This window comes from Leucoraja erinacea, chromosome 19 (assembly GCF_028641065.1).
Source record: "Leucoraja erinacea ecotype New England chromosome 19, Leri_hhj_1, whole genome shotgun sequence".
Classification (NCBI taxonomy): Eukaryota; Metazoa; Chordata; class Chondrichthyes; order Rajiformes; family Rajidae; genus Leucoraja; species Leucoraja erinaceus.
The window spans coordinates 9,555,510-9,582,049 of NC_073395.1; the positions used below are offsets into that span (position 1 = coordinate 9,555,510).

At 46.0% G+C, this 26,540-nt stretch overlaps 1 protein-coding gene across 1 annotated transcript; it reads right to left on the bottom strand.

Annotated features, from left to right (window-relative positions):
* Positions 1-1,867: 1,867 nt before the first annotated feature.
* LOC129706194 (prosaposin receptor GPR37-like) lies at positions 1,868-19,978 on the bottom strand. The gene is made up of 2 exons (XM_055650254.1): positions 18,254-19,978; positions 1,868-3,408 (listed from the first exon to the last, which is right to left on the bottom strand). The coding sequence occupies exons 1-2, from the start codon at positions 19,169-19,171 to the stop codon at positions 2,593-2,595; spliced, it is 1,734 nt and encodes a 577-aa protein (XP_055506229.1). The 5' UTR covers positions 19,172-19,978; the 3' UTR covers positions 1,868-2,592.
* Between the last annotated feature and the right edge of the window lie 6,562 nt (positions 19,979-26,540).

Consider the following 26,540-nt stretch of genomic DNA (forward strand, 5'->3'; position numbering starts at 1 on the left):
AAATCCATGCTTTAGCCAACGATACAGAAAACACATGTACGACAAAGTAATAATACGGCTTAATGAATGAAAAATGTTTTAACTTGTGATTTTATTTGCAAGGAAACTTCTTTAAAAAAAATCAAATAGTTACAGAGCCCATATGGAGGAACATTAAAGTAGAATTATGTTTTTTTTTGATTTACAACTCGATTATTACAAAACCAACATCACAAAATAGGGACCATGTATTGTCAACATCAGGATGGTCAGGACTCGAACTGTGTACAGCTTCCAACATTAAATCTTGCAAACCAGGTACCAGTTGATGAATGACTGCTCGCTGCAGTTACTATACAGCAAGATACAGCCTGAGAGTTGGTTTACATAAAGGTAGACACAAAATGCTGGAGGCTGTATCTCTGGAGAGAAGGCATGGGTGATGTTTCAGGTCGAGACCCTTCTTCAGACTGATGTCAGGGGAGTTCACTCCGCTCAGTCTGCCTAAACCCACCTGATCTCCTGGTTGCTAAACACTTTAACGCCCCCCCTCCAATTCCCACGTGGACCTTCCTGTCCCAGGGCCTGCTCAGCCGAGTGAGGCCCAACGCAAATTGGAGGAACTGCACCTCATATTCCGCTTAGGCAGCTTACACCCCAGCGGCATGAACTTTGACTTCTTCAACTTCAAATAACCCTTGCTTTCCCCCTCTCTCCATCCCTCCCCCTTCCCAGTTCTCCCACCAGTCTTACTGTCTCCAACTACATGTTACCTCCTTTTGTGCCAGAGCCTCCTCCATGGCCAGAGTGAGGACCACCGTAAATTGGAGGAGCAGCACCTCATATTTCGCTTGGACAGTTTGCACCCCAGCAGAATGAACATTGACTTCCCTAATTTCAGGTAGTCCTTACTTTCTCCTCCCCTTCTCAGCTCTCCCTCAGCCCACTGGCTCCACCTCTTCCTTTCTTCCTCCCCCCCCCCCCCCCCACCCTCACATCAGTCTGAAGAAGGGTTTCGACCCGAAACGTTGCCTATTTCCTTCGCTCCATAGCTGCTGCCTCACCCGCTGAGTTTCTCCAGCATTTTTGTCTACCGTCGATTTTCCAGCATCTGCAGTTCCTTCTTAAACAAGTTATCTCTTGCTTTGTTGTCGCCGCCTTCCAGCTAACAATGAACTATTCTACATTTTCCTTGACCTACATTCCCTTTGTCCTGTTTTCACACCTTACACTTCCTTATCTACGTATCTCCCTCTCCCCTTGACGTCAGTCTGAAGAAGGGTCCCGACCCGAAACATCCTCAATTCCTTCTCTCCAGAGATGCTGCCTGTCCCGCTGAGTTACTCCAGCATTTTGTGTCCATCTTCGGTTTAAACCAGCATCTGCAGTTCCTTCCTACACGGAGGGTTTAGGCTATTCCGTCTGCACGCCACACTTCACAAACTCCACCTTTAAGCCTTGGTCGAGCCCTGGGGATTAGGGTCCACGTGGTCTTGTCCCCGCTGTGCGGTGGAGTTTGTGTTCTGAAGGACAATCCTTTTACTAACTCGCACTGAACGGGCGGGTAAAGGGTCTCGACCCGAAACGTCGCCCATTCCTTCTCTCCAGAGATGCTGCCTGTCTCGCCGAGTTATTCCAGCATTTTGTGTCCATCCTCGGGAAAACGCCTCACAAAAATGCTGGAGTAACTCAGCGGGGCAGGCAGCATCGCTGGAGAGAAGGAATGGATAACGTTTCGGGTCTGGACCCTTCTGAAGAAGTCGTGCTGAAGAAGAGATGCTGCCTGTCCTGCTGAGTTACTCCAGCTCCTACCATCTCCTCCCCAGCGAGTTTGGCCACAGTATGGTGGTGTGGGGCGGCCTCAAAAATCTATGCCTGATTGGGTGGGGGAGAGAAAGAGTGCCCCTCTAAATAAGGGAAGGGATTTCACGCCAGTGGGCCACATGAGTGGCAAGGGTGTGAGGTCAAATTATGTCTGGGTAAAAAGGTATTAAATGTATGTATAGCCACCGAGAATGTCGGATGGAGTTTTTTGTTGTTGCACGGATCATGTATTGTGTATATTTATTTCTCGAATAAAGTCCATATTGAAATTAAAAAAGGCATGGTTGCATCGGGCGCTGTCGAAAAGCTTCCCGCTAAGCCTGTGAGGGGTGGGGTTGGGGTCAGGTTGGTAGGCGAGGCAAGAGTCCATCCGAAGGTACACAAAAAGGCTGGAGAAACTCAGCGGGTGCAGCAGCATCTGTGGAGCGAAGGAAATAGGCAACGTTTCGTCCCTCAGAGGAGCAGAGGAGATATAGGACACTTCAAAGCCCTTATTGCAAAACCAGGCTCAGCATGTCCTAGAGGAAACGCTATACCTTTAGAACTTGACTTTAGAGATATAGCTTGGAAACAAGCCCTTTGGCCCACCTCGGGATGAAACGTTGCCTATTTCCTTCGCTCCATAGATGCTGCTGCACCCGCTGAGTTTCTCCAGCCTTTTTTTGTGTACCTTCGATTTTCCAGCATCTGCACAGTTCCTTCTTGAACACAAGAGTCCATTCCCGACCTGTCCTTCCCACCCAAAAAGGGGGCAGCCAGCCAGCCAGCCAAGCCAAGCCAAGCCGCGGCTCAACAGTGCGTGGCCACCGAGGTGTAGGTGGACATCTCCCGGCGGATGGTGCTGAACGGGGACAGCTCCAACTCGGTGGTGTACTCGTTGTCGTTGTCCTCGCTGGCGGCGGCCGAGAGCTTGGGGCCGCACTCCCCGCAGCAGCAGCAGCAGCAGTCGAGGAAGGCCCTGCTGAAGGGCTTGCACAGGCAGAAGAGGACCACCGGGGTGACGCACGACTTGAAGAACAAGAGGAACTGGCTGATGAGCTGCAGCAGGTCCACGGTGCGCTGGGACACGCCGGTGGCCATGTAGGCGGTCACGATGTTGCAGATGTTCTCGGGCACGATGCAGAAGCCGTAGAGGATGGTCAGGGCCACCACCGTGCAGTTCATCTGCCCCTCCAGCTGGATCTGCCGCTTGTTCCCCCGGGCGCACGACTTCTCCGCCGCCCTGATCTTCCTGGCCGTCACCACCGAGCTGCCGATGGTGAACAGGGTGGGCAGGCAGAAGTAGCAGCCGAAGTACCACCACATGCGGGCGCCGTCGTAGGTGAGGGCCAGCACGTAGATGGAGTCGGGCAGCTTGGGGGAGATCTTCACCACGCAGCGGTCCACGGTGAGGGAGGTGGAGGCCACCTCCTCGGTCGACAGCTGCCGCAGGGCGATCTCTGGCAGCGCCAGCAGCAGGGCGCCCACCCAGATCACGGCCAGCTTGGCCGCCGTCGAGGAGCAGTTCTCGATCATCTCGTAGTACATCTGCACGTTGGTGGCCGCCCGGAACCTGTCGATGCACAGGGCGCACAGAGTGAAGGTGGTCACACCCAGGGAGGCAACCTGCCGGAGAAGCAACCAAGAGAACAACACTTTAATTTCACGTTTTAAGAATAAGGGGCAGGCCATTTAGGACTGAGACGAGCAAAAACCTTTTTCACCCAGAGAGTTGTGAATCTGTGGAATTCTCTGCCACAGAAGGCAGTGGAGGCCAATTCACTGGATTTTTTTCAAGCGAGAGTTATATTATGCCCCTGTCCCACTTAGGAAACCTGAACGGAAACCTCTGGAGACTTTGCGCCCCACCCAAGGTTTCCGTGCGTTTCCCGGAGGTTGCAGGTGGTTGCCGGAGGTTGCAGGTCGTGGAAGCAGGTAGGGAGACTGACAAAAACCTCCGGGAACCACACGGAAACCTTGGGTGGGGCGCAAAGTCTCCAGAGGTTTCCTAAGTGGGACAGGGGCATTTTCAGACTTAACTCTTAGGGCTAATGGAATCAAGGGATATGGGGAGAAAGCAGGAACGGGGTACTGATTTTAGATGATCAGCCATGATCATATTGAATGGCGGTGCTGGCTTGAAGGGCCCAATCGCCTACTCCTGCTCTATGTAATTTTGTGGTTTTATGACTGTTGGCAGAACAATTTCCCCCCTGGGATAAATAAAGTTTTATCGTATTGTATCATTATGCCTCCTGTTTCATACAATGCAGCAAAATCAATAAACAAAAGGAAAAAAATCACCAACCAGATAATGCTAAAATTTCAATGGATGCTCCTGGTTCTATTTAGCTTTCCAACATATATGGTGGATATATGAACGTATAGCATATACATACGAACATATGAACATATTACATGAAGTGATATTTGAACATCAACACTCACTATTGTAAGTTCATAGGTTCTAGGAGCAGAATGAGGCCATCAAGTCTATTCCACCATTCAATTGTGGCTGATCCATCCCATTCTCCTGCCTTCGTCCCATAACCCCTGACACCCCGTACTAATGAAAGGGGAGAAACGTTTAATCTCGGCCTGACCACTTTGATGGCTGTGGAGTACGAGAATGGATCACAGGTGATTACTGGACAATACACACACTAATGATGACAGGACAATGGATATTCCTCAGATAGACACAAAATGCTGGAGTAACTCAAAGGCAGCATGGAGTAAAAAAAGGAATAGGTGACTTTTCGGGTCCACGACCTGAGTCTGACGAAGGGTCTTGACCAGAAACGTCACCTATTCCTACTCTCCAGTGATGCTGCCTGACCTGCTGAGTTACTCCAGCATTTTGTGTCTATTTTCATGGTAAACCAGCATCTGCAGTTCCTTCTTGCACAATGGATATTCCTAGGTTCTATTTTGCTTGACGTCGCATTTATTTGAACATCAATGCTTCCCATTGTACTCGAGAGGAAACATTTCATCTCGGCCAGATCACTTTGATGGCTGAGGAGGAGCACAGGGACTTTGACTGGGAACATAGGCAGCGGTTGTTTGCCTCTTCACACAGGCAAAACTGAGCGTTTCAGAACAGTGGTAGGCCATTCGTGCCACTGGACTCAATGACATAGTCAACTGTGTACTGACTTGGCTCAATAGTGTACCGAAGAGATGGCATCTCCTACAATGTTCTTCATTCCCACTCCAAAATAGAGTTGTCCACCTAAGCTTTTAACCCAAGTCTCTATAACCATATAACAATTACAGCACAGAAACAGGCCATCTCGGCCTTTCATGTCCATGCCGAACACTTATTTCCCCCTAGTCCTATCTACCTGCACTCAGACCATAACCCTCCATTCCTTTCCCATCCATATACCTATCCAATTTATTTTTAAATGACAAAATCAAACCACTTCCACTGGAAGCTCATTCCACACAGCTACCACTCTCTGAGTAAAGAAGTTCCCCCTCGTATTACCCCTAAACTTCTGTCCCTTAATTCTCAAGTCATGTCCACTTGTTTGAATCTTCCCTCCTCTCAATGGGAAAAGCTTATCCACATCAACTCTGTCTATCCCTCTCACCATTTTAAAGACCTCTATCAAGTCCCCCCTTAACCTTCTGCGCTCCAAAGAATAAAGACTTGTTCAACCTTTCTCTGTAACTTAGTTGCTGAAACCTAGGCAACATTCTAGTAAATCTCCTCTGTACTCTCTCTATTTTGTTGACATCCTTCCTATAATTAGGCAACCAAAATTGTTTGTTAATCTCTAAGTTTACTTTAGTTTTCAGTTACAGCACGGAAACAGGCACTTTGGCCCACCAATGTGATCCCCGTACACTAGTACTATCCTACACTATCCTACACACTAGAGACCATTTACAACTTTTTCCGAAGAAAGTTAACCCGTGAACCTGTATATCTTCGGAGTGTGGGAGGAAACTGGAGCATCCGAAGTAAAGCCACTTTGGTCACGGGGGAGATCGTATAAACTCCGCACAGACAACACCCGTAGTCAGGATCGAACCCATGTCTCTACCGCTGCTCTGCCGTGCCACCCTGGTGTGTGTCCTTCTGTTACTATGTTAACGATCATGTGCCTGGGTGAATTGTTCTTCTCCAAATTCTCTTACCATAGCCATTATAAAGTTACAAAGTATTTCCATGTTTTATTCCTGGTATTTAACGCAAAACTTTCCTTTGAACACACAGCCGGGAGAAGAAGATGGAACTGAGCACTCTGAGTTTGAAGTCAATCTTCATTGACATAAATGCAATAACCCCATTAAATAAAAAAGATTCTTGGAGCTGAGAGCAAACCTACTTCAAATATGATCTGTGTAATCCAACCACTGTACAACCTTCTCAAAGACTCCATTCTATGCCGTCCATCCAAAGGCAATAAGTGTGCCTTTCCAACTCATTTAATTCCTTTCTCAACATCTACATTTTAAGATCATGTTCAGCTGTGGTATTTTGTGGTTTAAGACTTTACGAGCGTTGACTTGAAACATTCTTTTTAACAAGAGTATTCGCTGCCCAAAACATTCCCTTGCTGGTGTCATTGTGGCGTTCGTAGCATGCATTGCACCAACTTGTCAAGAATTTATTGGCAGGGCAATTCAATGCCAGAACCTCCAAATGGGGTCAAAGAAAGAGCGTTCAGGTCGCGGCCCTGTTTCCACCGATCTTTCCACCACCACGCACAAGAAGCGACAAGACAGACACCATTGTGTGCAGATGCTGAGAAGTGGCTTCAGCTCCGGCTGAACAACTTCTAATCTTATGTGTCGACTCGAAAAGATGAAGACTTTCAAATTTCTTGATTAGGGAGGACGTCGTGGGGAGAAGGGAAAAGGTTGTGGGTGGAAGCAGGCCCTTCGGCCCACCGAGTCCACACCGACCAGCGACCAACCGCGTACTAGTTCTATCCTACAAGCTAGGGACAATTTACAGAAGCTGATTAACCTACACACCTGCATGTCTTTGGAATGAGGGAGGAAACCAGAGCACCCGGAGAAAACTGACGCTCGTGATCACAGGGAAAACGTGCAAACTCCGTACAGACAGCTCCCATAGTCAGGACCAAACCCGGGTCTCAACACAACTGTTGCACCACTGTGCCACCCACAAAGTTCTCAACCACACTCAACCCATGATATTAAGTGTGTTTTGAACAGTACAATATGATAAAATAGGAGCTGGCTTAAAAGAAGAGTTGAGTCAGATAGTAAGCAGATACACAAAATTAATGCTTGGAAATTTTTCACGCACACTATGTTTTATGATTGTGATTTTAATAACCATTAGAGACTAATATGTTTTACCTCATTAAATATTTGTATTATTTTTACTTCATTATGTTACTTCAATTACGATACAAACGATTTGAAGCCGGTATTTATGTTTGGACCATTGGTGCATTTATTAATAATCCACCACCTCCTCCCTTTCAAACGCTCCCTCTTTTGCTAAAAGAAGTAATGCATAGCCAGGTCCCACAGTAGCGCAGCGGTAGAGTTGCTGCCTTACAGCACCAGAGACCCGGGCTCGATCCTGCCTGTGGATGCTGTCTGTACGGAGTTTGCACGTTCTCCCTGTGACTGCGTGGGTTTTCTACGGTTGCTCCGTTTTCCTCCAACACTCCAAAGACGTACAGGTTTGTAAGTTAATCGGCTGCAATAAAATTGTACATTGTCCCTAGTGTGTGTAGGATAGTGCAAGCATGCGGGGATCGTTGGTTGGTGCGGGCTCGGTGGGCCGATGAGCCTGTTTCCGCGCTGTATCTCTAAAGTCTAAAGTATAGGCACTCTCAACAAGCTTCAATGCGACACCTAAGGACTCTCTGCTTCTGAATGTAGGAATGTAGCTGGAGTAACTCGGCAGGTCAGGCAGCATTGTTGGAAAACATTGATAGGTGACGTTTTGGGTTGGGACCATTCTTCAGTCTGAACTGAAATGGTACCTATCCATGTTCTCCAACAATGCTGCTCAACAAGCTGAGTTACTCCAATAAATCTTCGATTTCTGAGTTTCTTCATCTATGATTTAATGTCCAATCACTTTCACGAGTTTTATGTTTGTAATTATTGTCGAGGTATAATGAAAAGCTTTTGATGCGTGCTATCCAATCAGTTAATACCATACATTAATAAAATGAAAGATAGCCACAAAATGCTGGAGTAACTCAGCGGGTCAGACAACATCTCAAGAGAAAAGGAACAGGTGACGTTTTGGGTCGAGACCCTTCTTCAGACCCAAAACGTCACCTATTCATTTTGTCCAGAGATGCTGCCTGACCCGCTGAGTTACTCCAGCTTTTTATGTCTATCTTCAGTTTAAGCCAGCATCTGCAGTTCTTCCCTAAACCTGAATACAACCGAGCCAAACACACGTACAAAGGGCAAAGTGAAGAGAAAGACACGAGAAAGCAGAACATAGTTTCTCCGCTATGTAGCGTAACAGTTCGAGAGAAAAAGGCAATGAGGGATGTTGGAGAATCGGACAGCTCCCTAACTTATGGAAGATCGTTTAGAAGTCTCATAAGAGAGGGGTTCGAGTCTGGAGTACCTGCTTCCAAACCTCTGTATCTGGAACCGGGAGGAGAAGGAATGACCTGGATGGGGAAAGGCCATTATGTTGGCTATGTTGGCTGCTATTCTGAGGCAGCATGAAGTGTGGATGGGGGGGGGGATTCTGGTTGATGTAATCAATGGCTAATGAACTCAGAAACAGAAAACCTGTGTCCATGCAGTTAGCAAGCTAATTTATATCAGTGATCCAGTTTTTGCCTGTATATCATTCAGCTAAATTTGGGGACTACTATATGGAGAAATATAATTACCGGACTCTCATTCTTTCAATTTTTTTCTTGCTTACATACTTTAATACAGCACTTTAAAAATGCAGGTTAAGCAACCCAGAGGCCCCATAGCAGAAGTGTTCATGTCGTGGGGCTGGAAACTGGACGTATCCTGAGCTAATTCTGCTACCACCATCATCTGTTGCGACAAGTGACGGCTCCCACTGATTGTCGCTGGAAGCTTGCGTCCATTTCAGGACAGACGATGACAGCGAGGCCAACATTTGTAACAAGTTGGACTCGACAAGAAGATGCAAACCAGAGTTATATTTGCTAGATCAAAGAAAAGCAAAATATTATACAGTCTGCCAATTTGAAACAAAGCAGTAAATGTCAGAGATGCTTAGTATCTCTGGAGAAGATAGAGTGATAAACTTTCAGGCCAATCAATGATTCAAAGATAAATGTTAGTTTAGTTTAGAGATACAGCGCAGAAACAGGCCCTTCGGCCCACCGGGTCCGCACCGACCAGCGATCCCCACACACTAGCACTATCCTACCCTAGGAACAATTTCTACATTTATGTCAAGCCAAATAACCTACAAACCTGTACGCCTTTGGAGTGTGGGAGGAAATCGAAGTTCTCGGAAGAAACCCACGCGGTCACGGGGAGAACGTACAAACTTCAGCAACTCTACCACTGCGCCGCCTCACAATGCATTGGGCACAACTGCAATGTACAAAGTACAATGTGGCATGAATTAACTTGATGCATAAACTAGGTATGTTACAAAACCTACCTGAATCGTCATTGGGAATCTGCCCTCAGCCATGTCGGCGATTTTGGCGCTGTTTGGAGGGGGCGGGTTTAAAACGCGATTTTTACTAGGCTGTACTAATCGCACATGTTCAGCCTAGTAAATCATTAACGAAAAATCGCTGCAAGACCCGGTCGCAAAAGGTATTATTAGTTTTATAGGCCTCGATAATATAGTTATAATAGTTTTAAAATTACTCTCTGATTTCGCAACCTCTCGCAGCCCCAGGGTTTTATAAAGCAAACAATTAAAGGTATGTACCTTATTTTTACATTAAATGGGGCATATATATAACCCTGAATATCAAGTTATCTATAACGAAAAGTTCATTTTGGGCTTTTTTATATCCCGCAGTATTTTTCTCGGCATTTGAGGGCACTAATCCAGCGCTATGTCAACGTTCTAAACCAGCGCGTTCCACATGAACCCACTAGAAAGCCGATTTAAATGGGCATTTATTTACAGCAATTGAACACTAAATTCCTTCCATTTGGCCTATAAATTAATGTAAATTAGATATAAAAATCATGTTATATTGTGAATTATTTGTGAATAATCTTTGGACACTTAGGCTATTTAAAAATGTTAATCTTTCCTTAAGAAATGGGCGTTTGACTATCCAAGATCACAGCTTTTTTGTAATGTCCATTGAAAATCAATAGGGAACAAGATGCTAATTTCCGAGTATGAAAATGGTCATAACTTTTTTAATACTTGAGATATGAAAGTGAATTTGGTGTCAAATTAAACTTATTGTTATGCTTTATCTGATGGGATAAATTGCAGACTTGATTTTTTAAATCTCAAAATTTTGTAACATTGCTACATAAACTGTGCAAGTTAGAACTATTTCCTGATGGAAGTATATGCTTTCCAGATAGAAGTGTGTAGAAATATAAAATTATTGGAGGCACAGATAGGGTGGATGGTCAGAACCTTTTTTCCCCAGGGTGGAAATGTCAAAACCAAGAGGTCACAGCTTTAAGGTGTGAAGGGCAAAGTTAAAAGCTGTTGTGCAGGGCAAGGTATATTTTTAAGGCAGAGGGTGGTGGGTGCTTGGAATGCAATGCTAGGAGTGTTGGTGGAGGCAGATGCACTAATGGCCATTTAAGAGGTTTTTAGATAGGCACGTGGATATTCAGGGAATGGAGGGATACGGATCATGTAATCTGTGTTTATTTAATTTAATTTACCTCTCCTCTGGGGAGGTCAACTCATCATCAGCTGATCCTTCCTCACTGAAGAGGACACAAAGTGCTGGAGTAACTCAGTGGGTCAGGAAGCACCTCTAGAGAACATAGACAGGTGACGTTTCGGGTCGAGACCTTTCCACAGACGTAACTGCAGATGCTGGTTAATACACAAAAGGACGCAAAGTGCTTGAGTAACTCAGTGGGTTAGGCAGCATCAATGGAGAACATAGACAAGTGATGTTTTGTGGCAAGACCCTTCTTCAGACCCGAAATGTCACCTCTCCCTGTTCTCCGTAGATGCTGCCTGTCCCACTGAGTTACTCCAGTATTTTGTGTCCTTTTGTGCATTACCCAGCACCTGCAGCTCTTTGGTTTTACACTCCTGCATTGGTTGAATTCAATTTGTCCATATAGGAATGGATACAAATCTCATATAATTCTGCAATCTGTATCATTTTGTTTCATAGTTTATTCCTTTTTACAAGAGGATTGTCTATTTTAGTAATGGTTCTGATAAGAGAAAATGTATAACTTATTTTTCAAAATTCAGAGCAGTGATGACTAACGTATGCATTATTGAGCCTCAGCAAATACCAAGCATGCTGTCTGTACAGAGTTTGTATGTTCTACCTGCCACCGTGTAGATTTTCTCCAGGTGCTCCAGTTTCCTCCCACACTCCAAAGGCGTACAGGTTTGTTGGTTAATTGGCTAGGTATGAATGTAAAATTGTAAATTGTGTCTCGAGTGTGTGTAGGATAGTGTTAATGTGCGGGGATCGCTGGCCAGTGTGGATCGGCGGGCCGAAGGGCCTGTTTCCACGTTGTACTCTCTAAAGTCGAAAGGAGTGTCGGAAACAGGACTGGTGAGCCAGATGCCAAATTATTGGGATTTCAGAGTTTTCTTGTAAATCTTTATACATTACGTATCCCTTCTCTGTGTTCGAAGCGACAGTGTTAAAAAAGAAACTGCAAATGACAGAAAATTCAGCATGTCTAAGAACACGATGTGAAAGTAATACTGCATGTGAAACTCTAATGGACTTCAGCTGACAGGCAGCAGTCACCATTAAATTGTACCAGTTTGTATAGAAGATAAATCCTACACAGAGATTGACAGAGACATTAATGGGCCTGTCCCACTTAGGGGATTTTTTAGGCAACTACAGGCGACTAGTTTGTCGCCACATGTTCGCCGGTGGCCGCCAGGACTAGTCTCCTAAGATGCGCAAAACATTGTAGCGTCTTTCTGGTTGCCGCTAAATTTTCAACACGTTGAACATTTTTCGGCAACAGTGGGTTTGACGCCAATGAACGTAGCTTGACTTCTCCTGACGTGGGTGCTGTCGTAGGTTCTCGCCAGGATGACGTAGGCGCCTGTTTTTCGGTGACCTGCTACAACTACGACAGTCGCCGGCAATCGCCTAAGATTCCCTTTCTGATGTGGGTTGCAATATATTGTACTCAACTTTCATAGCTGAGCATAGAAACATAGAAACATAGAAATTAGGTGCAGGAGTAGGCCATTCGGCCCTTCGAGCCTGCACCGCCATTCAATATGATCATGGCTGATCATCCAACTCAGTATCCCGTACCTGCCTTCTCTCCATACCCCCTGATCCCCTTAGCCACAAGGGTCACATCTAACTCCCTCTTAAATATAGCCAATGAACTGGCCTCAACTACCCAGTGTGGCAGAGAGTTCCAGAGATTCACCACTCTCTGTGTGAAAAAAGTTCTTCTCATCTCGGTTTTAAAGGATTTCCCCCTTATCCTTAAGCTGTGACCCCTTGTCCTGGACTTCCCTAACATCGGGAACAATCTTCCTGCATCTAGCCTGTCCAACCCCTTAAGAATTTTGTAAGTTTCTATAAGATCCCCTCTCAATCTCCTAAATTCTAGAGAGTAGAGCATCAGGGAGACGAGATCACGTCAAGGTTTTTAATTGTCCAAGCTCAATAAAATACCGACTCATTTAGTCCATAATTGGCTAGAATCCTCCTGCCAAGCGCCATTATTGCCCGTAAATCGTGTAATTAATTCCGTTGTATGTTACTTCAAGATTCATTGAGCAGGATCAATCAACACGCACTGGCTTTTTCTGCTTGGATGGCTTGCCTTGTTTAAACAGTGCGCACATAAATCAGGCAGTGCACTCCACAAGTTTGCACAAGCGCCCGCATTTTAATAAATAAATAAACAATGTCCCTCCTGGGATAAATAATGTTCTATCGTATCAGATAGGTGAGACTCCTAAATGTTGCTCTTGCTTATTATTCACTGACAGACAGACATCTGTGGCAGTGATTCATTTGGTCATTATTAACTGAGATGAAATCCATCTTAATGGTATGATACACAGGTATGAACTGGTATTTCCTCTGCCTAGCCTTTACCCAGGTAACTGAGATGAAACAAGATAATAACTTTCGGCAGCATATTATTCTCCTTCATGATGAAGCTGCTTTCTTTCCAGTTATATTACACTACATTGTGTAAACATCAGATATGATTTAACCGCTCCACAGGCATTCACTTATCTTTTCTCTGGCGAACTGAATGATTTTGCCTATCTGCACTCACTGCAGCTCTAGACAGAGCAATACAGCACAGGAACAGGCTCTTCGGCCCACAATGTCCATGCCGAACATGATGCCAAGCTCAACTAATCTCCTCTGTCTGCACATCATGCATTTCCCTCCATATCTATGTGCCCGTCCAAAAGCCTCTTCAATGCCACTATTGTATCTTCCTCCACCACTACCCCTTGAAGCTCGTTCCAGGGACCCACCACACTCTTGACCCGAAAATAGAGTCACACTGCACAGAAACAGGCCCTTCGGCCCAACCTACCCATGACGACCAAGATGGCCCATCCACGCAAGTCCCACCTACCCACGTTTGGCCCATGTCCCATTGAACTTTATCTATCCATGTACCTGTCCAAATGTCTTTTGAATGTTGTGATGGTACCTGCCTCAACCACCTCTTCTGGCAGCTTGTTCCATACACTGTGTGAAAAGGTTGTGCTTCAGGTTCCTATTAAAAATTTCCCCTCTCATCTTAAAACTTATGTCCTCTGGTTCTTGATTCCCCTACCCTGTTATTCCCCTCATGATGTTATATACCTCTACAAGATCACCCCTCAGCCTCCTGTGCTCCAAGGAATAAAGTCCCAGCCTGCCCAACCTCTCCCTACAGCTCAGCCCCTCAATTCCTGCCAATACCATCGTAAATTCCCTCTGCATTCTTTGCAGCTTAACAGCATATTTCCCCCAGCAGGAGGACCAATTCTGAACACAATACTACAAATGTGGCATCATCAATGTCTTGTATAACTGCAACATAACATCCCGACTTCCATACTCATCTCCTTTAAAATTAAATCATCTTAAATCTATGCTCTCTAGCCTTTGACATTTCCATCCTGGGAATACTGTAATAGTTTGGGAGGATGAGGGGGCGGGGGGGGGGGGCTCATTGAAATTTACTGAATAATGAAAGGCCAGGTTAGAATGAATGTGGAGAGGATGTTTCCACCAGTGGGAGAGCCTCAGACCAGAGGCCATAGCCTCAGAATTAAAGGATGTACCTTTTGAAAGGAGATGCAGAGGAATTTCTTTAGTCAGAGGGTGGTGAATCTGTGGAATTCATTGCCACAGATGGTTGTGGAGGCCACGTCAATGGATATTTTTATGGCGGAGATTAACAGATTCTTAAATAGTAGTGGTGTCAGGGGTTATGAGGCAAAGGCAGGAGATGGGGTTGAGAGGGAAAGATAGATCAGCCATGACTGAATGGTGGAGTACACTTGATGGGCCGAATGCCCTAATTCTGCTCTTAGAATTTATGATCTTCGGACACTTGTGGATAGGCATTTGTAAATGCAGGGAATGGAAGCATGTGGGCCATGTGCAGGCAGATAAGAGTTGGTCTTGGCAGAAGGTCCCATTCCTGCACTATACGGTTCTATTGTTTGGAAAGATTCAGCAGGGAACGTCCTTCAGCCTTATGTACTAATTATGTAGGATTAATGCAAATGGTGCTTGATAGTTGATTTAGACTCAGCTGATCTGGACAAATAGCTGATTTAGGCTTGATAGCTGATTTAGTGGTGTGAAAGGCCTGTTTTCTTGCTGTGTGAGACTATTTATTGGTCATGATTTAAACACATGTTCTAGGTATTTGAACTGTCAAATGAAATCTTACGGTCACCTTTTTTAGAAGTACAGCGAGGTAACAGGCATATCGGCCCACCAAGTCCGTGCCGACCAGCGATCACATATACACTAGTCCTATCCAACACACTGGGGACAATTTACAGAAGCCAATTAACCTACAAACCTGCTCATCTTTGGAGTGTGGGAGGCAACTGGAGCACTCGGAGAAAAACCCACTTGGTCACAGGGAGAACGTGCAAACTCCGTACCGACAGCACCCGTGGTTGGGATCGAACCTGGGTCTCTGGAGCTGTAAGGCAGCGACTCTGCTGCTGCGCCACCATGTTGCCCCAAACTAGGGTTCGGATGAAGCTACTATATCTAAATATGTCGTTCTGTTTCTAATGAACTTTCAGAGTTGCTTTAAAATAGCTGACACATTAAAATACTGGTGCAGGTAATGGACTCTGATCCATGCAAATTAATTGACATTGTGTATTTCAGAGCAGGTTACCTCCTGCTATTTGGTAAAAAAAAACATCAGTGCTCAATAGAAACCTCTTCAAAATGGACAAAATGCTGGAGAAACTTAGCGGGTCAGGCAGCATCTCTGGAGAAAATGGATTTGTGACTTTTTTGGTCCGGGCTATTCTCCAGACTGATTGTAGCAGGGAGAGGGGGGGGGGGGGGGGGGGGGGGGGGGGGTGGAACAGATGTGAGCCCAAGAGCGATACATGATTGTGAACCGTGGACCTGGATGGAAGAAGGGTCTTGACCCAAAACGTCACCCGTTCCTTCTCTCCAGAGATGCTGCCTGTCCCGCTGAGTTGTTAAGGTCGTTAAGATTGTTAAGGGTTTGGACACGCTAGAGGCAGGAAACGTGTTCCCGATGTTGGGGGAGTCCAGAACCAGGGGCCACAGTTTAAGAATAAGGAGTAAGCAGCCATTTAGAACAGAGACGAGGAAACACTTTTTCTCACAGAGAGTGGTGAGTCTGTGGAATTCTCTGCCTCAGAGGGGAGTGGAGGCAGGTTCTCTGGATGCTTTCAAGAGAGAGCTAGATAGGGCTCTTAAAAATAGCGGAGTCAGGGGATATGGGGAGAAGGCAGGAACGGGGTACTGATTGGGGATGATCAGCCATGATCACATTGAATGGTGGTGCTGGCTCGAAGGGCCGAATGGCCTCCTGTTGTCTATTGTCTATTGTCTATTGTCTATTGAGTTACTCCAATTTTTTTGGGTCTATCTTCCGTTCCCTCTTTCCCTCTCCCCCTTTACGCTGACTATATAGCATGCAATAAAAAAGCGTTTCGCTGTACCTCGGTAGGCATGACAACAAATTAATCTGAATTAAACTCGTTCCACATTTCACATTGTATCCCCCATGGGGGTTCACACCTGTCTCTAACCGACAGTCAGCCTATTGGGGAACCTCCTTGCCTGAGGTCATCTGTTTCCGGCCCCGATTTGTCTTGTTTTTGCCTCCATTCCAGTTATCCCACTCTCCTTAACTCCAGTCTGAAGAAGGGTCCCGACCCGAAACGCCACCCGAAACGCCACCTATCCATTTTCTCCAGAAGTACTGCCTGACCCGCTGGGTTACTCCAGCACTTTGTGTCTTTCTTTGATATAAACCCGCATCTGCAGTTCCTTTTTTATTACCCCTTTGGTTTTGGCTTTGGTTTTGAATCTAGGTGCTTTTGGTAATGCCCCTGTCCCACTTAGGAAACCTGAACGGAAACCTGAACGGAAACCTGAACGGAAACCTCTGGAGACTTTGCGCCCCACCCAAGGTTTCCGTGCGGTTCCCGGAGGTTTTTGTCAGTCTCCCTACCTGCTTCCACTACCTGCAACCTCCAGGAACCACCTGCAACCTCCGGGAACCGCACGGAAACCTTGGGTGGGGCGCAAAGTTTTCCGTAGGTTTGCGTTCAGGTTTCCGAAGTGGGACAGGGGCGTAAAAGAGGCAAAGTGCTTTTGGTTTTCTTATGCATATGTCCCTAACAGTGTTGAGGGAGGCTCTACACAACACAGACAATGTTGGTTCATTAACCCAGCCCACTATTATCTTCTGGACGATTTAATACAAACACATTCGGACCAGGGGCATCCAGACACCTATAAATGTATATTTACACACTGGACACAGTAGTCCACGCCGATCAGAGCTCACACTAGTTCTATCTGTCATACGAGGGACAATTGGCAGCAGTCAAAGAGTGACAAAAGTGCTGGAGAAACTCAGCGGGTGCAGCAGCATCTATGGAGCGAAGGAAATAGGCAACGTTTCGGGACGAAACGTTGCCTATTTCCTTCGCTCCATAGATGCTGCTGCACCCGCTGAGTTTCTCCAGCACTTTTGTCAACCTTCGATTTTCCAGCATCCGCAGTTCCTTCTTAAAAAAAAAACTTACAACGTTTTACGTCTTTGGGATGTGGGAGGAAACCGGAGAACCCGGAGGGAAACTCACGTGGTCAAGGTCCACACACGGATAGTACCCGAGGTCGGGATCGAACCGGGGTCTTTGACGCTGTGAGGCAGCAGCTCTCACTGTGTGCCTCGCTTCACGAACCCCACCCGTATGGGGAGAATGCAGGAGAATGGGGTTGTGAGGGAAAGATAGATCTGTCATGATTGAATGGGGGTAGTATTTGTGATAGGCCGAGTAGCCTAATCCTACTCCCAGAACTTCTCAACTCGGCCACCTGTGTGACTCTGTGGGACCTCTAAACCTGTTCTATCCACGTGCCTGTCCATATGCATGTTAAATGTTGTTACATAGCATAGCAAATCATACAAATCATAGCAAAAGGATTTGAGTATAGGAGCAGGGAGGTTCTACTGCAGTTATACAGGGTCTTGGTGAGACCACACCTGGAGAATTACGTACACAGTTTTGGTCTCCTAATCTGAGGAAAGATATTCTTGCCATAGAGGTAGTACAGAGAAGGTTCAACAGACTGATTCCTGGGATGGCAGGACTTTCATATGAAGAAAGACTGGATAGACTCGGCTTGTACACGCTAGAATTTAGAAGATTGAGGGGGGATCTTATAGAAACTTCCAAAATTCTTAAGGGGTTGGAGAGGCTAAATGCAGGAAGATTGTTCCCGATGTTGGGGAAGTCCAGAGCTAGGGGTCACAGTTTAAGGATAAGAGGGAAGTCTTTTAGGACCGAGATGAGAAAATCATTTTTTTACACGGAGAGTGGTGAATCTGTGGAACTCTCTGCCACAGAAGGTAGTTGAGGCCAGTTCATTGGCTATATTTAAGAGGGAGTTAGATGTGGCCCTTGTGGCTAAAGGGATCAGGGGGTATGGAGAGAAGGCATGGATGGGATACTGAGTTGGATGATCAGCCATGATCATATTGATTGGCGGTGCAGGCTCGAAGGGCCGAATGGTCTACTCCTGCACCTATTTTCTATGTTCCTATGTTTCTATGTTACAGTATAAAATGCTGGAAAGATTTTTTTTCTCCTCACCTCCAGATAAGGGATCACTTTGCATGTAAAATCTCCAAGAAGCCACGTTTTGGTCAGCTCGTGAAATATAACCAGAGGCAGACAGAAAAAGATGACCAGGAAGTCCCAAAAGGCCAAGTTGGCCAACAGCGAGTTGGAGATACTCCTCATGTAATAGTTGTGGCAAACGATGCACATGATGGAGAGATTGGCCATGATGCCGATCACAAAGATGACAATGGACAGACACATGACGGCGTAGGCTCCGTACGAGTCCTCAGTCACCGGGTAGAAAGGGTTCACCAGGCGGCGCCTCTTGGCCGGCGCCTGGAGCGGGAGCAACGCTGGAGGCTCCTGCAAGGTCAGGTGGAAAGAGGCGTTGGTGTAGATGTTGGGGCCATCCAGAAGTTGCGACCTGTTGAGAAGCAGTAGCTCTTGCACCTCACTGGAGAACCGCGTGGAGTTGTCACCTTGCAGGCTTTGCCGACCCTTGCCTCTTGCTTGGCCACCGCTTTTAATCCCATCCGTTCCTCGTTTGGACCTCGAACTGGCGGTGCTCTTTGTGTTGCTCTCCACCAAGTTAGACCGGCCTGGCTCAAACTTTCCACTGGAGACGCGGTGCATGGAGATACTTTTCTTTGGAGATCCTCGCGGGATTGTCCCGGGCATCTCCCGAGCTGGGACCTCCATCTGGACATGGGGCTTGGGCAGATACCACTGCCAGTCGGCGAGACCTAGAGGCGCCGAGTAGTTGCGGAACCCGGGGAGATGGACGAGGGGAGAAGAGTCCTCCTCTCCGGGAGTCCCGCTAGGTCGCTGGTGGTCCCCCGGTTGCCTCTGCCCGCTGCCGCTGCCGCTGCCGCTTCTCGACTTCTCCAGGCGAGGAGGGTTGGCCGAGATAACACGGAGGAGGCAAAGAGCCAGCGCCCAGCGCCGCATCCTCGGGTCTGAACTCAGAGAAGAAGGGGGTGGGAGGAAAGGGGCAAGAGATCATTGGCAGTGCGCCTCTCTCCGCTCTAAGGCGCGGTCAAGGGCAGGGCTGTAGCAATGTCCCCGTGGACCGGTCGCAAGTCGAAGGTATTCCAAGTATTAACATTGCCCAGACGCTGACAACTCTTCCTCTCCCTGTAGCCCCAGAGCCGCGTCCTAATCCATCGCCTCCACTGTCAGAAGAAAGGTCTCGACCCGAAACAACACCTACTTCTCTCCAGAGATGCTGCCCGACCCGCTGGGTTAGTTACTCCAGCTGTTTGTGTGTGTGTGTGTCTGTCTTCGGTTGAAAGCAACGCCTGCAGTCGCTTGATGCACACACACCTCCTCTCTCTCGTCTCGCTGTTGGTGCCAGCGCTTTGCAAAGGGGGCACCGAACGAGGGGCGGATGGGAGAGACTTCAGGAGAGGAGAGGGTTGTCAGCGGGGCCAGTGTGGAGCCCCCTGTTTGCCTGCAAACTTGAATCTTCCGCGGGTCTTGATCCACCAACAACGGAGCCGCTCACTCACCATCAGCCGGAGTACCTGGAGGTTTCACAAGTCTATATCAGCCTCGTTGCAAATGCCACGCACTGTTGCGGGGCGAATGGGCGATTGTACTTGCCCCCTTTTTGAATAGGAATCTGTGGCTCTTCCCCCCCCCCCCTTCTCCTCATCCCAGCGTCTCTCCCATTGCACGCTTGGTCTCAGCGCACATCCGCACTGCCGCCTTCTCTCTGTCTACCTGCAGCGCTGGGAGTAGGTCGGCTCTGTTCGCTCCCCCCCCCCCCCCCCCCCCCCCCCCCCTCTCTCTGTCTTTCTCACACACACAGACAGTCAATGCAAACCATCGCCGAGCAACACTCGCTTCCAACGTGGCCAACAGCTCCCTCCTGCTTCTGCAGCAAAAGCAACATCCTGACATTTCCATTCTCCAACATCCTCCCCTTAAAGAGAGACCCCCCCCGCCCCTCTCTCTCTCCTGCTCTCTTTCGGCAAACTGTTGGGGTTTTTTTTTCAAGTGGCAGAACAAGTTTGGCAAGACCTTAGCCCAGGGGTATCACGATAAATCAATGCAGACGTAATCGGGAGCGCAGAGACTTGGCAGCACTCGTGTTCGCTGTGGTTGGGAACTCACGAGGAACATGCATCTTGTTATTGCACGCTTGGGTGGTACATACATGTCGCTTGTGTTGAGGCTCCGCCAAATTGCCAGCTATCTGCCTGTCTGTGACCAGACCAGGTTAAAGCCTGGCTTGTTCAACCCGTATTTTCTTTTTTCAAACAAGTTATTACACCGTGTAAATATACATTTATATGCACGTGTAGGAAAGAACTGCAGATGCTGGTTTAAATCGAAGGGAGACACAAAATGCTGGAGTAACTCAGCGGGACAGGCAGCATCTCTGGAGAGAAGGAATGGGTGGCGTTTCGGATCGAGACCGTTCTTCAGATTGATGAAGAAGGTTCAGACTGATGAAGAAGGGTCTCGACCCGAAACATCACCAGTTACTCCAGCATTTTTGTTTATCTCCGATTTAAACCAGCATCTGGTTCTTTCCTATACATATGTATATATATGTTTTATTTATTCATGTGTGTATATATTTATACAATGGTATATGGACACACTGATCTGTTCTATATTCATGCCTTCTATATTCTGTTGTGCTGAAGCAAAGCAAGAATTTCATTGTCCTATCTGGGACACATGACAATAAACTCTCTTGAATCTTGAATCTTGAATATGTGTGCATGTGTGTTTTATATATAGTGTATAAATATATATATATTACTATTAAATCATGGAACACAAGTACTTTGTGCTTAATAGTAATATATGTATATATATATTCATAATATTCATATATTATATATTATTATATTATATTATATACATATTATATCATATATTCATATGTTACACAAAGTATATATACAGTATATATTACACAAAGCATATATATATATATATATTACACAAAACACAAAGAACGTACTATATATATATTACTCAAGTTCGTTGTATTTAAATAGTAGTATATATTACTATAAAACACAAATAATGAGTTATATGTTTAATATATATATTCATTTGGATTATTAGATATAAACCTACTGGTTATTAAGACTCAAAAGCAATAAACATTAACACTTATACACTAATGGGTTCCAGTTCTGCATATTAAATCAGAATATTGAACGTTTAAAGTCGACCATAGGACTTCAATGTATAATTGGAAATGATATTCAGAAATCCAGGGACGCTGTAAACACAGGGATACTTTGGATAAAACGTTACATTTGGCTCACGGGCTGCCTATTAATGTGGCCGTAAAATATCCCCCATCAGCATTATCTTGTGAATTAACTGGTTCGATAACCATTTATCTGACCTGCCTGATGCGTGGATGTTGACCTCCGCTGATGCGGAATCATTAAAATTAATTTAAAGCTGTTATCGTGTGGTAACTAAGTGTTACTAAAAACCTACCAGATGCCGCCCCTTCTCACACTTCCACATCAGAGGATCAGGCTAGACATGCAACATTCATGTTCTTTTTTTTAAATAGATTTCTAAGCTGTCCAATTGAGCCCTCATTGTCAGGTTCAAAAACCACTTTAGCAATTGTAATGGATACAATAGAGCAATGAATACAAAAATGAACAGATTGCAGTCATTTAAGAAGTTGTACACGGAAATATATCACCTGCCATCACAAGATGCGGCAAGATCCATGCACGTGATTAGGCAGTAAGTAGTCTAGAAATGTGTGGCCATGTAGATCGACAGTCAGAACTCCTTTTCCCAGATGGGAACGCCATAGCTTAGAGGACATATCTTTAAGACTTAGACTTTTAGAGATACAGCGTGGAACCAGGCCTTTTGGTCCATCGAGTTCGCGCTGACCAGGGCTCACCCAGTACACTAAGCATATTCCATGTTTAAAGATACACTACTTTTCAATTTATGCTTTAAATCCACATATAAATAGTAAACTTTATAGATACAGCGTGGAAACAGGTCCCTCGGCCCACCAAGCCCGCACTGACCAGTGACTGACCAACAAGCACTATCCCACACACTAGAGACTATTTACCATTTACAGATGCCCATTAACCTTCAAATCTGCACGGCTTTGGAGTGTTGGAGGAAGCCAGAGCACCTGGAGAAAACCCACGCGGTCATGGGGAGAACGTACAAACTCCACACAAACAACACCCGTAGGCAGGATCGAAGCCGGGTCTCTGGCGCAGTAAGGCAGCAGCTCTATCGCTGCTCCACGCTGCTGCCCCTTTATAAGGAGAAAGGAAAAAAGTTTAAAGAAGATCTTTCACCGCCCCGTGGTCAAACTGCTGTGTTGAGGCGATCGAGGCTCCTAATGTTGAAGCCCCCGCCGGGTGATGGAAGATCCCGCGGCCGATTTTAAGCTGCGCTGGGCGATGAAACGATGTGTGTGTGCATGCACGTGCGGGCGCCACAAAATTGTGTCCCCCCCATGTTTTGACAGCGATTTCCGCCCCCCTGGCTGTGGTAATGAATTCTGGATTCACCGCCCTTCGGCTAAAGAAATTCTGCTTCATCTCCATTCTAAAGGTACAAACATGGGTCTGTGGCGCTATGACCTTTACCACAGTGCCACTGTGCCGCCCTAATCTGACGTTGCAACCCTACTGCATGCACTAGCACTGGAAGTGTCATTCTAGATCCAAGCTTGAGATAGACACAAAATGCTAGAGTAACCCTGGAGTAACTGGGCATCATGGTGGTGCAGCGGTAGAGTTGCTGTCTTACAGTAGGAGAACCGGGGTCGATCTTGACTACGGGTGCTTGTCTGTACGGAGTTTGTACTTTCTCCCCATGACCTGCGCGGGTTTTTTCGTCGGTTTCCTCCCACACTCCAAAGCCGTACAGTTTTTTTTGCAGGTTAATTGGCTTGGTATAATTTTAATTTGGCCTTATTGTGTGTTGGATAGTGCTAATGTGTGGGGATTGCTGGTCATTGCGGACTGGTGGGCTGAAGGGCCTGTTTCCGTGCTGTATCTCCAAACTAAACTAAACTCAGTGGGACAGGCAGCATCTCTGGATAGAACGAATGGGTGACATTTCGGGTCGAGACCCTTCTTCAGACGGGCCTACTCGAGTCCAAAGCTTGTCAGGTGACCCTCCATGTTTAGCTCCCTCAACCTCTGCTATCCATTCGCCAAATCAGATCAAATGTGCCCACTGCTACTGTGTTCATTCCACACCAGCCTCTACCCATGTCAGATGGCTGTGTTTTAAAATCTCATTGTTTTCAAATCTTCCCATGACATGGCCCATCCCTCGCTCAGCAACCTTCTCCCACCTTGGAACCGGCTTCATAATCTCTGCTGCTGCCTTCCAAATCCAATCACATGTACATTCTCTATTTCATTCATTCCAGCATTAGCAATTCTTCCTTCAGCTTCCTCGATCCTAAATTTGGAATTCTCTCTGAAAATCTCACCGCTTCTCTTCTTTCTCTCACTTCTGACTTGTTTTTCTGGTGATCTGCCCCAAATTCACTTAATCTGGCTTCACGTCAAGTATTTTTTAGTAATCTCTCTTTTGAAATGCTTTGGGCATTTTAGATTACAGGTGCTTTATAAATGGAAGTTTTCATGAATATATTACTCAGCTATGTTTAAGAAAACAGTTTAGCGAGATGAAATTGACTATACAATACGTGTAGAAAGGAACTGCAGATGCTGGTTTAAACCGAAGGTAGACACAAAATGCTGGAGTAACGCAGCGGGTCAGGCAGCATCTCTGGAGAGAAGGGATAGGAGAGGTTTCGGGTCGAGCCCTTCTTCATACTGAGAGACAGGGGAAAGGGAAACAATAGGCTTAAATTGACTAGACATTGCGGGCGAATTTTAAAAAATCACCATGAAACTATACATGTTTTGCTGTTTTGTTTACATTGTTGCAGCACGGAAACAGGCCCTTCAGCCCACCGAGTCAGTGCCAACCAGGGGTCCCTGTACACCAGCACTATCCTACAAACTAGGGACAATTTTACCAAAGCCAATTAACCTTCAAACCTGCACGTCTTTGGAATGTGGGAGGAAACCGGAGCACCCCAAGAAAACCCACGCAGGTCACGGAGAGAACGTAAAAACTCCATACAGACAGCACCCATAGTCGGGATCGAACCTGGGTCTCTGGCGCTGTGAGGCAGCAACTCTACCGCTGCGCCACTGTGTCGCCTTAAATTGTAATTTTTTTTATCAGATTGGATGATGCAGTTTGCCTTGGATTATTTAAAGCATCCTTCATCAAAACTCAATGATGGGTCATAGACCGGAAACACCTGCTCTGTTTCTCTCACCAAAGATGCTGCCTGGCCTGCTATGTGTTAACCATGTTTTCCGTTTCATTTCAGATTGCAGCAATTTGGCTTTCCTTGCAGTTAACAAAACGTAATCAACCTAGTCCTTGGGAGCTACTGTGAATGAACTAATCTCCACTGGCCCTTCTCTGGAACAATGGTGTTGGCTGTTAAAGAGGGCAAACTTCCATCTACCAAGCTTCCTCTCATTGTTGCTCTGACCTCTACTACTGGGTGAATCCACAACTAGTTGTGTCTTTCTAGCTTAATGCTCACATTCCTTGATCTTATTGAAACTTTTATTAAGCCTGAAAGAGGGTCTCGACCCCAAAACATTATCTATCCATTATGATCTCCAGAGATGTTGCTTGACCTGCTGAGTTACTCCAGCACTATGTGTCCTTTTGGGTATTAAGATCAGACCAGACTCGATGGGCCGAATGGTCTAATTCTGCTGCGTCGTCTTATGAACTAACATCTGCAGTTCCTTGTCCCCAAAAGACGTGCAGGTTTGTAGGTTAATTGACTTCTGTTAATTGTCCCTAGTCTGCAGGATAGAACGAGTGATCAATGGTCGGCATGGATTCGGTGGGCCAAAGGGCCTGCTTCCACGCTGCATGTTTAAAGCCTAAAGTCTACTGCAGACTGAAGAGAACCATCCCCAATGGCCAATAAAACAAGCAGCCCTTTCTGAAGCGCAAATACTCAATCACGCAAGCTCATCCACTCTGGGCTAAAATCTCGTTACTTCTGACCATAATTCTGTAATTTTTTTTAATAAGCAGAGTATAAACAGTCTGGCAGAAAAGAGTAGCGCCATGCATCCAGTCAATTATCAGACCTCGTCAATATTCAGGATAGGTTTCCATCATTGCCAGATGACACATTCATAATTAGCCTCCAACAACCTTGCAACTTGAGAACATTAACACCAGCTTGGCATTGTCATCAACCCATCTAAAGGATATCAGCAGGCAAGGTCACTGCAACAGCAATTAAATATCCCAAACTAATTCTGTTTAGAGTTACCCCGTGGAAACAGGCCCTTCGGCCCACCCATTCCACGCTGACCAGCGACCCCAGCACACAAGGGACATTTTTTACATTTATACCAAGACATTTAACCTACAAACCTGTACGTCTTTGGAGCGTGGGGGGGAACCGAAGATCTCGGAGAAAACCCACGCAGGTCACGGGGAGAATGTACAAACTCCGTACTGACCTGTAGTCAGGATCGAACTCGTGTCTCTAGCGTCACCGTCTTAAGATTTTGACGAATATTTTAGGTTCACTATTGGAACCCTATCACGTCCTTGGTTTAATTTCTTCCCTTTTCACTTTGTTGGCTAAGATGCTTTGGGCTGTGATGACTATTAAGACAAACCTATTTGTCACGTTGTGTGTGCGCTGATTCTTTAAGTTATTCAATTTGCCCCATTCCCTCTTCTTCCTAAAGGCAGGCAATGTGTCTTATAAACTATTATCCAATTCAATTTTCAGTTAACAAATAATCTACTTCCATTGTTCCTTCAGGTGGTGCATTCCATATCAATTCCATGATTCAAGGTGTAAAACAATTTCACTGATCTCTGGTAATTTTGTTAACTATTATTTATGTCATCTGGTTACGTAAACTTCTAATGGCGGGAAGGAAATGCTCGCGATGATCATTAAGAATCATTAGCGGTGACTCTGAGCCAGCGGACAATCAGACACAGAGCTTAGCTGTCGGCCACGATAGGACCAGAGGTCGCCACAACCCATTGGCAACAGTGTCTGGTCCTCTTGTACCCCACTGCTATAAAAGTACTAAATGTGGCCGCCAAGGAACGCAGGGGCGATACAGACTAAGGGACTGTGGTAACGGTGAAATCGACAGAAGGATGGAGGGTTGGGTGTGTATGCGTGCTTTGTCTGTGATTTTTATTTATTTGCTTATCTTTATTATTTTACCGTGGATGTTTCGTTAGCTTTAGAAATGTTTGA

What these genes read in the sequence shown, in the direction of transcription:
- LOC129706194 (XM_055650254.1), bottom strand. Translation starts at nt 19,171, where the DNA reads ATGCGGCGCTGGGCGCTGGCTCTTTGCCTCCTCCGTGTTATCTCGGCC. An exon ending in AAGTGATCCCTTATCTGGAG is followed by an intron (nt 3,409 to 18,253) that starts GTGAGGAGAAAA and finishes CTTCTCCGGCAG; the next exon opens with GTTGCCTCCCTGGGTGTGAC.